The sequence below is a fragment of the Accipiter gentilis genome, chromosome 6 (assembly GCF_929443795.1).
Source record: "Accipiter gentilis chromosome 6, bAccGen1.1, whole genome shotgun sequence".
Classification (NCBI taxonomy): domain Eukaryota; kingdom Metazoa; phylum Chordata; class Aves; order Accipitriformes; family Accipitridae; genus Astur; species Astur gentilis.
The window spans coordinates 42195024-42210089 of NC_064885.1; the positions used below are offsets into that span (position 1 = coordinate 42195024).

Consider the following 15066-nt stretch of genomic DNA (forward strand, 5'->3'; position numbering starts at 1 on the left):
TTTATTGCCATATTGATACCTTGATGCAGTTGGAATAAAAACAATAGAAGTATTTTAAATAAATTGAGGTTATATAGAAAATTCATCCATAAATATTGACTGCTGTCTATCTGCATATTAAAGATTTTGATGGTAAACTCACTCTCTTGCCCCATTCTCCTGCCCATCTTCCCGAATGGGCTGAAGAGCATCTCCATCTCCCAACCATTCTATTAGTGTCCTGAAAATGTCAGCCAGTTCTGCACATAGGCTAATCTTCATCAAAACTGTAATTTAGAGAGGCTGGGTTTCTGGCTGTGTTTTCAAGATAAGCTCTCCAAACGATCCTGTTAATAGGAGCTTCCATCAGGGCAATGAGTAGGGGTGTTTTGGGTTTTTTTTTCTTTTTTACATATAAGCCCCACTAGTAGTGGTAAAAAGCCTTATAATATGCCAGCACATGGGAAAACAGATTCTTGGCACAGGAAACCGTGGCTTATCTAGGCCTGTTTATTCTTCTTGACTCACCCCAACAGAAGCGGTTTTTTTCTTTGCCCTATTTTGAGGGCAGGTCTGTTTTTCATAATGCACTGCATTATATAAATATCTAAGATAGCTGAGTTTGATACGGGAAGCAGTTTACACGTCATAGCATGGAGCCTCTACCAGCTAATTTACTCTGAAATAGAGATACAACTTGCTGTGCTTTGTTACTTGGATGTTATTCCTCTTTCAGTAATCTAGAAAAAAGATTGGTACCTCTGCGCTTACAGTCCTTCCTCAGTCTCTAATGAAGCTGGAAGAGGGAGGTGAGCCTATTCTCAAAAGGGAACTGCTGACCCTAGGAGCAGTTATTCCGTGATAATAGAACACGTGTGTTAAAAGACATACAGTAGGTGGTCTTTTTCTCGGAAAGTTCAAAGTGAGAGAATGCCCTTTGTTTATATTTTTGATTTATGCATGTAAAAAAAGTATATTTTAGGTTCTAAATGATTGTAAGGTGATACGGAGTTTTTCCAGATGGGGGGTGGGAACAAACTCCCCTCCCCCCAAAAAACCAACCCCAAACATATTTTCTGAAATACCTTAGTAAGCATTGTAGATTAATGAAAAGTTAACCAATTTTACTTGTCAATTGGGTACAGTGGTTTTCTTTAAAACTCTCTTAATATCACTTCCTATAACTAGTATAGTAGCAGTAAAATTGGCTTGTATAGCTAGATCAAAATAAATTTCATGCTTAAATGTGAGAAAAATAGTACTTCTCAGGAACTACTAGGGTTTTTTTGTATATTTAGCCAGCTGCCAAGAGCAGCACTTGTGCAAAACCCTTTCTTTTCCTCCTCTGCAAACTCAGCCAATGCTTTCTGAACACCTGCTCTTACAGGTTGGTTTTTGTTTTTTTTTAATTCTGCCTGTATAACCATTGACCTCAAACCAACATCCTGTGTCCTAGCGAAAGAAACGCACAGCAGGATTAACATGTTAACATCGCCATCCTTTGGAATGAACGTGCACGTTCATCTTATATTGTACACTTACAGGTAATATGTTGAAACTGCAGGTGGGATGTGTTACTGAACATCTGAAATGTTTCTGTCACATCTGTGTTTTCCACGAGCGCAGAATCATGTGCTTTAAATTACAGCTGGGGTTTCTTATAATGTTACTGTTTTCTCTAGGTTTGAATACTCTACCTACAGCTGTCTGAATTCACGTGTATATTCACAGACTATATATAAAGTATGTATGAATAGTTTTTGAACACATATGGATCTGTGTGCGTCACACACTCACGCATACACGGATATATATAGAGACAGACAGAAAGAAAGAGAAACTTTATTTTTAGGCAAGTTGCAAATTTGAGTCTTCACTGGATATTCCAGAAATACAGATGATGTAGGTGGGGGTTTTTGGAGGTTTTTTTTTGTTTTCTTTTTCTTTTGAGGGTGAGGCAGGGAGAAAGTGGAACAGATGGACTTTTGGTAAAGATATCAAGAATTATTTCTACACTTCAAGTATATCTGGGTAAAGCAGATACTTTTTCAGGAAGCCTGTTATTAATATATTGTCATTAACTGTATCATCATGACAAGCAGAAACCCTACACCGTCCTGGAAGAAAATATGCCTAGGGACCGCTGTATCAAGAATTTTAAATAGAGCAGATTATTAACAAAATAGACAATGCTTCTGAAGAATGTTTTACCCAATAATTCAAAGGACAGCTTTCTATATATCTGATACTAATTTCTTTAGGAAAATATATCAGTCAGTGATATCCCTTCCTAAATTTTCATATTCATCAAAATTGTGGGTTAAGATTCAGTAAACCTATCAGTTAGATTACCAATCTATCTTGGTAACGTTAATTTATTCAGATTGCAGGGTACAAACTTGCATCAGATGGAACTCGGTGTCATTTTGGCAAATAACCATTTGACCTGTGATAGGAAGTAAAACATTAGTTTTCTCCATTCTGTATCAGTCCATAATATCATGTTTCAATGGCTATCAATGTTCTGAAAATAATGGTATTTGAGAATTTTCACAGATCACTCCAATTGCCAAATGAGACTATTCCTAAGCTCAGCAGCCTATGACGGTTTCCCCACTGATTTTTTTTCCCCACAAGATTCTTTTTTCACCAGAATGTGAAAGCCACTGGTAAATCTAACACACAGTCACAAGTATCCACTTGCAGTAAATTATGCTCTGAAAATGAATGGAACTGCTTGAAAAGTCTATGAAGAACTGTTGCTTTTAACTAACAAACTATATAATTAATTTTATTTCTTCAGTTATCTACATATTTGAAGCTTTATCTGGAAAGCCATTGGGTGATGGAAAGCCTCTATCCCATAAGGTAGGGTGAAGGATATAATGTCTCTTTTTTATTATACTTTGGAATTAGAAATCAATAATGGGTTTCCTCAATAATGGGCCTAATGACCTATTAAAGGTTTACAATCTTAATGGAAAGGAGCTTGACAACTCTGACTGACTCTTAAGAAATAACAAAAATCAGATTCTTTATGCAGTGTTGGTGTACAAAGGGATATACTGTAGGTTGTGTTCAGTTACTGGCGTGTGTTTCCCATGCGCATAAAAGTTTGAAACTACAGGTAAATAGTTTAGTTATACAGTAAAACTGATCAACTGAGTTTCTTTTGCATGTACTCCAAAGCACCTTTTATTAGTGCCGACCTGTCGTTAATGTTGAAGAAAAGTTGTTTGTCTTCAGTTTGAGCTTTTAATGTTTTTACTTCAAAAATGACTGCCTGAACTGCATTTTACTTTTCTTCACTCTTCTGGTATACAACAAAAGCAAAATTAGGCAGATTCTTTGGAGAGAGGAATAAACATTCATCTTTTAGGCAGCTTTTGCTTTGGGACTGATGCTTGTATTTCTGTAGTTTTGTGGTAAATTCCTAAACTGCCAACTCTTCTCTGTTGCAGTTTTGTTTTAATCTTCATGAAATTAATTTATATAATGCTTCATTCAACAGAGAGGACACACATAAAGTGTCTTCACGATCCAGTTTTTCATGAGTTTTTTGCCTTGTTTTTAGTAAAGCATTCATTTGTTTGAATATCACATGCTTTCTGTGATAGGAATCTCCAAAATAAAAATCAGATCTTTTCTTTTTCCTTTTCAGACGGAAATTGTGGAGATTGCTTTGGACCAGAAAGGACTTACAAGTGAAAGAAAAATAGCTTTTATTGATAAGAACAGAGATCTTCACATTACTTCAGTTAAACGGTTTGGAAAAGAACAGAAGATTGTCAAAATAGGTAAGAAAAATTCAAAATAACGTTTTAACTACACACTAGCAGGCAAATAGACTCTTATCTAGTACAAGAGACAAAATTTTCCTTTTTAATTGAAATTGGACTTGAAAAAAACATTAGAAATAGTCCTGTGGCTTTTGTAAGATAGGGGTAGAAACAATTTTAGCACATTTTATCTAAATTCTGTTAACTTTTCTACCAGTTACATGTAAAGCAGTTGTTAACATTTATGCACTTGTTACTGTATTCCAGAGCAAGCAGGTAAGACGATATTGGAGAAGGGTGTATTCCTCAGAATTATGTGATACAGAATCTTTCAGACCATCTTCTTGCAAATTCAACGTCTTAGGTTCATAATATTTTTAACTAAAAGTTTAAATGCTGTACACAGGCGTGTCATGCAGTAAGTACAAAGGTGCAGTCTGACCGTTGTGTTAATTTTGATGTCTAGTCTCAAAACTAAGTCCAAAAACCATTATTCTGAACATAACTTACTTTCAGAAAGAGAGAACTGACTTTGGCTGAAAGTTTGTAAGATGTGACCTTATAAACTAGGGGGCTAAAACCAGTCCTTATAAAAGGAACTAAGAATGACTGATAATTACCCTTTTGCTACAGTTTTAGAAGTGTACCATTATTTTGAAGTTTCTTGTGAAAATGCATATTATTCTGTTATCTTTAAATTAAGGGACGATGGTTCAAACTTTGGCTTGGAATGACACATCTAACATTCTTTGTGGAATTCAAGATACCCGGTTTACAGTGTGGTACTACCCCAACACAGTCTATGTGGATAAAGATCTTTTGCCAAAAACTCTGTATGAAAAAGATGCAAGGTAATATATCCTTTTTGATCAAAATAGTATTTTTATGTATTTTAACTAGTTTACTCATTCCTTAAAGAATTATGTTAATTTTCGCAGTTGAAGTAGAAGCCAGGGTTGCAACTTCTAAAATCCTTTTCATGTTACTACTTCTTGATTAGGAAATTAAGAAAAAAGTGTTTTATAAGGTATATCATAAAGTTCAGAGTTGAAATGACGATGCACGGTTTAGAAGTAGAATAGCGTCTTGACGCAAAAGCAAAATTTTAATCATATCTCTTGAAATATTGCCTTAGTTATTTGCAAAAAAACAAACAAACAAAAAGATCTCTTTAAAGTATCTGTTGGAAATTAAAAGTATCAAGATACTGGGTCACAGATAATATTATTTCTAGCTTAGCATGTTTACTTTACGTGTTTACTTCAGCCTGTATGCTTTGTGATATGAAATTCTTCACAAAGAATACCTGAATTCATTATTTCATTCTAAGAGTTATGGGAGCGCAAATATTTTTTACTGAAAAATGTATTTGAAAATTTTTGCACAGATACCCAGTCTGCATTTGCCTTACCACCAGTGAATGTGCATAACTATCATTTTATTTTTAGAGAACATTACAACTACCTGTTGGATATCACTGTAGAATAACTAGATGCTTACATTTTTATATGCTCTGAAAATGAGGTATAATCACGTTGCAATTTTGAAACGAAGTTTTCTTTAGATTCTTAATGTTCTTTTCAGTAAGAAAGTGAATATTAACTTACTTTTCTTTCTCTACCCAGTGAATTTAGCAAAAATCCCCAGATTGTACATTTTGTAGGAAACCAAATAACAATTAGAAGAGCAGATGGTTCACTTATTCACCTTAATATTTCACCTTATCCTGCGATTCTTCATGAATATGTTAGTAGTTCTAAATGGGAAGATGCTGTCAGATTGTGTCGCTTTGTTAAGGTAAATGCTAGTTACTGGGAATGTAGAATTTATGTTTTCAAGTATTACTTTAATAATAATAATTGCATATCAGATGCTACATGTCGTTTCTATTCTGCTTGGTTGGTGATTATTTTTGGGGTGGTCATGAAAAATAACACATTTTTCCTAATTACATAATAAATGTATAAATAGTTTCATAATTTTCATTATACATAGTAAAAATTCTTAGTTTTATTCACACCAAAGTCCAGATGAATTGAATACCGGTTCTCACAGAAGTTAGTAATAAGCTTACATTTTTAGGACTAGGCCTTAATCAATTAAAAATTATCTGTATTGCCACATACAGTTGCCTGGTATTTTTTTCATATTTTATTTCACTTGTTTTTGTTTTTTTTTCCTTTGCTTTCTTTTGTGTATGTATTCAGGCAACAGCAACAGATGAGGTGAGTCTGGCAGTCTTTAAAACAGACAAACAAAAATCCCCCCAAACCCTTCTTTCTTTCCCCCATTTACTCCTAGAGGAGAGTTTAGCACTTTCATATGATTATCATGACCTTGAACGTGTATTTCAAATATTTTTGTATTTGCATTATTAAATCAATAATACATCCAGATAAGTTGGGTTGTATAATGATTTTTATTTTGATTGTTACCCCTTTAATACTAGGCTTTTATTCCAGTATTTGGCAGTGGGAACTAGGATTTCAAATACAGAATTATGTTAACTTTTTTGAGTAATCTAAATGTGTCATCTTCAAAAATAAAACATCTGTATCAGGTGGTAATATTCATAATACTGTTTCTTTCTGATTAATATGAAGGTTTTCTAATTCAAGGATTTTTTTTGTCAAACTTTTCTTTCATCCTCTTCATTCTTAAAGGTAGAGGGATTCAATGAGTTTAATCATACTTAAAAAGAAAAATGTTTAACATTTTTGGTGCTTTTTTTATGAAATGCCAAGATAGGTATCATGTTATTTCACTGTCCTTTTTTTATAAGCTCTTCCTCATTAGTCCCTATCTGTCAACAAGTGAAGAAGGCCTTTTCTCAAGAAAAGCTGTAACAGGCTCTTGATTTTTCAGTCTGAAGAGTATTCGCATCATCTGGTTTTAAGCATGTAAGTTAGGTACCTAGGTTTCAGTCTTTGAAGACTTCTTTCCATTGATTACAAAAGAAAGTTTTTGTCCTTGATAGAAGGTAATCTAAACTGGCCTAAACTAGATGGTGTGAATATCCTTTCTATTTCACAATTTGTGGTGTTTGGGCTGAGGAGTGACCTGGAATACCCTTACACCAACGTAAACAGAGAGCCATCACAGCTGGCTTTGGGTTGAGTACTTTGTTTATCTTTCACGATCCCTAAACTCTTCGTGGGGATCCGGGGCTATTTTGTTGATTTTGGCAACCTAGGCAGACAGTTCAAAGTATTTCTAGTCAGTAATAAGAAAATGGACCATCTTTCTGAGGAAAGAGAGAACAGCAAGACCTGTTGGTGAAAAACTCCTAGAAACTTGGTCTCTTGCATAATTTCAGGCTAAGCTTTCAGCATTTTATCACCTAACTTTCTAAATAATAGGGAAGTGGGAAGAGAACATAACAAAGATTTTATGTGCATTTGATTCTCTGAACAATTTTAATTCTCCAAAATTATGGGCTACCAGCAGGAACGTTAATCTTGTCCTGAATCATGGTAAAGAGTAGGAACACGTGGGCAGATGTGGAGATGGTGATAGTGAAACCACAGCATTAGGCTAAATTACTGTATTTCATTGGCTTTAGTGGGTCTTACCAGTTTTGTTTAATACAAAAGCAATTGTAAGACAGGGCACGGTAACGTGTTTAGAGCATACTTGGTGTAGCTGTTTATTCTTATGTAAATCAATAGTAATGCTATGCTGCTTCTAAAAACCTATCCACGTTACAAGGTGTTTATTTTCAAATTTGTTATTGAACATATTTAACAAAAATATTAAACCCCACCTAATTCCTAGAGTGGATGTGGACCAACAAGTGCATTCAAAATTATATTTTTCCTGTCTGAACTAGTTTTCAGATGTGGTGGCCTAAACTATGTTAACTAATGTGTTTTAGTAGTATATCTTTGTCATAATGTTGTCAGACTTGAGAAGATACCAAAATGTCAGGATCTTCCTAAGTGTTTTTCTGAGTTAGTGGGGTTTCCTTAAGGTTTTCTTAAAAAAAAAAAAAAAAAAAAAAAAAAGGCAAAAGTTATGAAAATTTAAAATAGAAAACAAGGGTGTAATATTATTATTACTACTAAGTTTTTCTGATTCTTAATTCTAAACACAAATTGGACTGAAAATATCACAAAGGAGACAGAACTTCTGAAGCTCGCTCTTGCTTTTCAGCAGGCTCATTGTCTACAAAGTAATTTTTTTTTTCCTTTCTCTCTGTATTTGTAGTACGTTTATGATAAACGTGCAGTTATTGTTATTGTCAGCATCATGGTTCCAGTACAGTTATTTGTGAAGCCAGTGAGATGAGCCAGGTTAAAGCACTTGTTTTTAACCACAACCAGAGCTTTGGTTTCCAGCATAGTTCCACAAGTAATGACAGGGACACTAATGATGAGGTCGTAAAGTGATACTATGGCAAGAGTTCGTTACTGTCTGAGATGCTGAAAACTAGCGATTCATTCAGCCACGCTGTCAGTCTCAGGTGATCACAACATCAATGTTTTTATAATGAAGGAGAAATAATTAAGTAGTGACTTTCTAATAATAGACTTAGACCATGAGAGAAATGTTGTGTTTGTACAACAATAACAATACATTGTTTTCAGGACTTGTATACTTCTTTTGAGAAGTCATTTTTAGCATGATAATAAATATTTGAAGTTTTAGGAGTTGCATTTTTTTAAATCAAATTAAATTTCTTATTTATTTCTTATTAAATTAAATTTCTTAAAATCCTTAAATTTCAGGATCAAACTATGTGGGCATGTTTAGCTGCTATGGCGGTTGCCAACAAAGACATGGCTACAGCAGAAATTGCCTATGCATCAATTGGTGAGGTAAGAGAATGGTGTTGTTTATTTCCAGTTATTGTTGCAAAGCTAATTTTATTAATTTTCCTTAATTTAATTCTTTTACATCTCGTTAACAGATTGACAAAGTTCAGTATATCAATTCCATCAAAGACCTTCCATCAAAAGAGTCAAGGATGGCTCATATCCTGCTGTTCAGTGGAAACACCCAAGAAGCTGAAACCCTGCTTCTTCAAACAGGCCTAATTTATCAAGCAATTCAAGTCAACATTAATCTTTACAATTGGGATAGGTAGTATTTCTTCAAAGACAATATGTTTATAAGCAGTCTTGCTGAGGTAACCTGTAAGTTTAGATCAGTCATTTTATTGCAGATACTTAGCTGACTAATTTCCTATCTGGAATTGCCCAGAGCTGTAAAAAGATGAAGTAAATCATATCCTGACAATAACCAAAGAATAACTTTTTTTCAGTTATATTTAGAAGGTACAAGTATTCTGTGATAGAAGTCCAAAACATGCTTGGAAGCATTTTTAAATAACACTTTGCTTTTTCATTATTGTTAACACAGAAAAGACCTAAGCGATACCTCAAACTGTATGTGACCCTCAAAGAATTAAGGCTGTTTTGAAATGTCTTGTTGCTAAAAATAGATACGTGGTTATTCAGACTCCCAGCACTGTGTAGGTGGATGAAATATGAATTAGGCCTGGGAAAACAAAGTAGGAATTTCTCCTTTAAACAAAACCCCACGTTTTCTAACAGAATCTAACAGAGGCCATTTACTTCTAACTTCTCTGCTATTATATTTCTGTCACTGGGTAAAAAGTTGTTTTTCCCCCACATATCTGTGTTTTTTATTATGTTGCCTAATATGTATCATCTAAAAACTGTGTCTATCAAAGTATTCCTTATGCCATTGAGAAGAAACAGACACAAGAGTACTCAATTATACTAATCCAATGACTAATCTTTCCCACCTATGGAATATTCGTAAATGCTGTGTAGCATACGCCATAAATGTATGTTATGACGCTATTCAGAAGCAATTCCTGACTGTAATAAAGTTGTTTAAAATTATTACTTTTGCCCTTTTATACTGAGAGTGCTAAACTCTAACCATTCTGGTTTGTTTCCTTGAAATAAAAAAGACTCCCATTGTCAAACTCCAATGATGTGATGAGGTTGTCAACAGAAATAATTGTTGGATATTTTTTTATAGCATGCATTATGAAAATAGACAGTCTCCTTCACTGGCTACTTTTAACCTCCTGTGACTGATAGTAATGTAAAACTGCTTGGCACTATAGATTAGGAATCTTTGCCTGCAGCCCAAACGCTTTTCAGCTTATTGTTTTGCAAAACCATGGTGATTGTAGTTGTGCCAGAGCATTTATATAGCCTGACAAGCACATTTCTGTTTTATTCCAGGGCCCTAGAACTAGCGGTAAAGCACAAGACACATGTTGACACAGTCCTGGCTTATCGACAAAAGTTCCTAGAGGACTTTGGTAAAAAAGAAACAAACAAAAGATTTTTGCAATATGCCGAAGGTGTAAGTATTACTCAGAATTATTCCTACAGCTTTTGTCCAGCCTGCTCTTTGTAGCCAGTTTGGGAGGGTGGGGAGGGAATTGCTTTTACATTTTCCTTCTTCAGTTCAAATGTGGACACAAATCTTGGGATTTTACATCTCAGTACAAGTTCATAGCTTGATGTGTGGCTACTTGGCTAGTAATAGTTGTGCATGTGTTTTATTTGAAGGCACAGGTATGGAATGTATATATTTAGTATCTGGCAAGGATTATACAAATGAAGGCACAGTTGCTTTCTATAAACAGGGAGCTAGACCTTAGTACGGTTGAATGTGTACCTCTTACAAGTCTTCAACATTTTTATGTAATTTTATGGATAGCAACAATAACAGAGCCTGAAGGTATCCAGACATATATTAAGAGTGAACTACAAACCGTTCTGCCAAATATGATAAATAGCTAAATATACAATTTCATCAAACCTCCAGAAACCCTCTCCATCATCAGTAGGTCATTTCAATTTATTAGCCTTTCACAGGTCCTAAAGACCGAGGACAGGTCTTACAGTTCATAAGCTAGAAGTATCTTAGGTGCCACTGGAGTACTTCTGCACATTTCCTTTGAGAGGCACCCACGTGTGCACCTCAGCACTTTCATTGAGCAGCCCTTAGGTCCTTCCTGCTCTTCCCTTCGCTGTTCCTAAGCTTTCTGAGAGTGAAACTATGAAAAGAGACATGTACTTTGACTGTGTTGGATCCTTTCATCCACTGTAGCTGATGGATCAGGAAATACATCCGAGTTGTTAGCTCAGGTCCTTTAATTGGATAGTGCCCATTATACTTTCAATAAAGCTCAATTTCTAAAGTCATTAGCTTTTAGCACTTCCAAGGCTGTTTCATTTCCTAAACAAGAATAAAAGTCTGCACAGTATCTAGCCCTGCAAGGAACCATTGTGCAGTACTTTACCTAGAAAGTATAGAAAAATAACAGAACAGATTCCAAGCACTCTTACCATGCAGCAATTTCGGCTGCTATGCTGGAAGTATGTCACCTACATACTTTAAATCCATTATTAAGCAGAAATCATGTTAATCCCTTGATGCTTCTGAAATAGACTTTTTTAGATAATACTGTCTTGTCTTTAAGTCACCAAGAAAGCTGTAGTTTCTGGAAGGGTTCCTAAGCAATAACACCTTGTCAGTGACAAGGTGTGAGCAGAGTGATGTGAGTGGAGCCTGTTTCACCTTACATTCAGTCTTGAAAATTAGGCCTCAGACTACAGAAGATTTCGGGAGTAAAGAAATCCTTTTCCCCATCCATGTTCTGGAGGTCTTTTCTGATGGCTCTGAAGCTAGGAGAGGACCTCCTTACTGAAGTGGATTTTAAGCTCTTAGCCACACTGGTAACTAAATTCTTAATTCAGCCTGTCAGACTCATATAGCACAGTTAGAAGGAAACGTTCAGGGCATCGAAGAGAAAAGCGACATTTTGTGCTGCTGTTCCTTCTCAGGGGAAAAAAAAGGGGGTCTCAGTTTCCCTCTCACCACCTAAAGCTCCTTCAAGCGTAAGGAAGGAGTTTCTACCTCTTCTGTACTGCAGCTGAGAGCACTGATCTGCAATCAGATGCAGAATCTAAACAATGTGCTTAGTTGTTATATCTCTTGTCTTTATATATAAGGTATTATGACCCTAATATGTATACTGAGAATCCATATCTTGGCAGTTACTAGGTGTCACTGGCAAGGGTGGTTGGCTTCACTGGCACGTAGCTCTCTGGGCTGGATGGCAGAATTAGCTGTATATGTGGCATGTTTAGCATCTGTGTGACATCTGTTAAAGCAAACACATTCTTTCTTAAAGCTCCATAAAGATTTCAGTCATCAGATACAAAGCACCTGGACCCAGTAAATGCATACTGAATTGAGGTATTAACCTTTTCACATGAGAATGTGGGTATTGCAGTTACATCTTCCCTCACAGAGAATCTTCCTTGTTATTTCATGACTTAGTTAACAGAGTAACAGCTACTCTGAAAATTCCCTGTGCAGCAGTTGAGATTTTTTTCCCATCCCATCTTCGACAGTCTTAATTCTTCAGCAATAAAACTGAAGTTCGCAATTACATTTTTGCCCAGTTTTTGGACATGTTTTTATAGTCATCAAATGCACCATGATCTATTTTTTTTTCTTGTCAAGCATTCTGGGAAAGACAGACAACTGTTGTACCCTCTGTACCATGGATACTGTACTATATCTATTATCTGAGGTTTCACTGAAATAGAATACAGCCAGAAAATGATGATTCTCTGCAGCTGGAGAAATGCCAAGATAAAACTAAAACATTTATTGATGTAGAAGACAAATTTCAAGCAGAAATCTGATTTCTGTTATATCAGATAACTAGTGTTATATGCTATCAGTTTACTTGGTGGACTTTAGGTGCAATCAAAAGACATCACTGCATGTATTATTGATAAAGGGCTATAGTCTCAGTAATAGGACACAGATGTCATTACATTGAAATTAGATGCAAGTTGATCCAAGAGATTTTTGTGTTTTATTGGGGTTTTGCCAGACACAATGAGATGTATTAGTATTTGTTAAAATAGATCAAGCTTGTTTTATTTTAAAGGTGGAAAACTCAGTTTGTTAGAACTCAACTGTGCCTTCATACAATCCGTTAGTATAAGTTGTCACTTATATATGAAGAGCTATATAATGATTGATATGGTCACTTCGTAATTGTAACTTCAAATTGTCCTGTTAGTGAATAGCTATCTGTTTGACCTCTCTATATAATGTTAGTTGACCTCTGCATACTTGCTTTTCTGTTCTTACAGCTGGAAGTTGATTGGAATAAAATCAAAGCCAAAATAGAGATGGAAATCACTAAAGAAAGAGAACGAGCAGCAGCCAGTCCCACAGTGAGAGCTAGTGTAACTGTACAGCAGTAACTGTCCTTTTGGTCACCTTAATAAGTGCTTCTTGAATATTTTATAGTGGTATATTTTGACAAACTTGAATAAAAAAAGCCACAGCAAACATTTTGTGGGGAACAGGAGTGAGAATTGCTGTAGTTCTTGTTAACTGTCGGATGACAGGCAGAATTATTTATTTACTGTAGTCTCATTTTGAGTTGGGGTTATATTCTGATGCCCTAGCTCCAGTGAGTACCTACATTGTAGTCCATAATACATGTATGAGAAAAAAGGGAAACTAACTGTCTTTCCATTAGTGGTGCTTAACTTTTCATTGCCATTAAAATTAGTTAACCTTGGTTGCCTCTAATTAAGTACTGATTTCCCTGTTTAGGCACCTAGTTACGTAGTCTGGTTATTTCTGCGACCTCAGGGACCTCTGAAAAGACTTATTTAAATTGCCCTAAAACAAATTGACCAGACTCTTAAGTGTTGAAAATTTAAAAAGGAGCTTGCACCTATAAAGTACAAAAGAATATTTCACTTAGTTACGGTAATACATATTTCTGCCTGTACGTAAGTACTAGTAAGTTCTTTAATAGATGATTTCAGATTACTTCAGCGACACAGGTTTGTCACTGTAGCAAACTATTTAGCAATAAAGGCTATTTTCTGAGATAATGTAAATTGTTTAAAATACTATGGAATGTGCTTTGAATGTTGTATGAAGTAACAAAAGGTGTCGTTGGTTGGTTTTGTAGAATCTAACACATATAATTGATAAGGATATTCAGAGCTTCCTTAAGGTTAAAATACCATATTAATTTAAAATCCACCTATTTTTTCTGCCCAAAGCACTTGACTTGAAAATACTGTTTTTACATTTGCGTTATTTCATCAAGATATATTTTTCTTTGTTTTCCATGTGAAAGTAGCTGCATATGTTAGTTGTTCTTTGCAGAAGCCCTTTGCATTATAAATACGTGAGCAGGCTATTCATAATTGACATTGTATAATATGCATCTTTCAAATGTTACCATTAAAATGTTAAATAGCTGTATATCTGGCAAATTTCTTCTGTTTTGTAAATCATTATATATGGCACTTTTTTATATAGTTCAGAAATATCTTAATAAAAAAAATAAAGGTTTTGGTTGTTTTTTTTTAATGTGTCTAACAGATGATGCATTAGGTGATCTCCATTGATTAACTTGACTGCTAAATAAAACAACAGTTTTGTTGTAGCTCATTTGAAGCTCTGCAGTACTCTGGTGTACTGACATGTGGCAAAGTGAACACCTTCCCCTTCCATTGACGTGGAGAAGGCACTTACTAGTTCCAGAATTGAGCCCAAAATATCACTAATGGCAAGTGTTTAATGTTAAATTTATGAAACCTGGCTCAGATTTGTAATGCAACGTAAGCAATTTTTGAAGACCAGTCCAGTGGTGATGCAGAGCGCAGGGTCTCAGCTCGATCTTGCTCTTATATTCTTGGGCTGGTTGGAAGTACAGCAGAGGCAGCAAATTCACTCAGCTGCTTAAAAAAGCTTGGTGCGTGCAACCATTCACCATTGCAAACGTGAGAGAAAACAGTGGAATGGATTCCACGCTTGCAAAGGTACTGTCTGAGACTGACTGCCCTTCAGGTTGGTGTCGAAGTGGTACCGCAGTACTTCAGGCTGGCTCTCTGTGTCTCAGTGTTAATGAGAGGTGTTGTATTTGTAGGTGATGGGAAAGGTGGTTTAGTTCCTAGGCCAAAGCCCAATAAAGACCTTAAGGTATTTATTGCTGATCAGTTCTGGTTTTTTCCATGCACATCCAGTCCTGAGCTACATGCTGTGCTGAGCATGTTTGCATTAAACAGAAAAAACAAAGAATAGAAAACAAAGCAAAACAAGTATTTTGGAAAAGCACTGTTGTTCTGTTCCAATATGCAGATAACCTGGTACAATTCCGACCTGGGGTATGAAATCTAAATTTCAGAATACTCTCAGAAGAAAACATCCTTATATGGCTTACCTGGGACTGTTGCAGGGTTTTTATGTAGCACAATTGCAATTCCAA

At 35.4% G+C, this 15066-nt stretch overlaps 1 protein-coding gene across 4 annotated transcripts in view; it reads left to right on the plus strand.

Moving 5' to 3' along the window:
* The window catches only part of IFT80 (intraflagellar transport 80), a 53509-nt gene extending 38855 nt beyond the window's left edge, over positions 1 to 14654 (plus strand). For 3 of the 4 annotated variants that reach the window (XM_049802610.1, XM_049802613.1, XM_049802612.1), the window contains 9 exons: positions 2783 to 2847; positions 3641 to 3776; positions 4462 to 4609; positions 5384 to 5555; positions 5966 to 5983; positions 8486 to 8575; positions 8668 to 8840; positions 9980 to 10103; positions 12923 to 14654. In XM_049802610.1, coding sequence (XP_049658567.1) covers positions 2783 to 2847; positions 3641 to 3776; positions 4462 to 4609; positions 5384 to 5555; positions 5966 to 5983; positions 8486 to 8575; positions 8668 to 8840; positions 9980 to 10103; positions 12923 to 13036 — 1040 coding nt within the window. In that variant the 3' untranslated portion in view covers positions 13037 to 14654. The remainder of the gene's footprint in view (positions 1 to 2782; positions 2848 to 3640; positions 3777 to 4461; positions 4610 to 5383; positions 5556 to 5965; positions 5984 to 8485; positions 8576 to 8667; positions 8841 to 9979; positions 10104 to 12922) is intronic. The other variant, XM_049802611.1, reaches the window with a different exon arrangement.
* Positions 14655 to 15066: the final 412 nt, after the last annotated feature.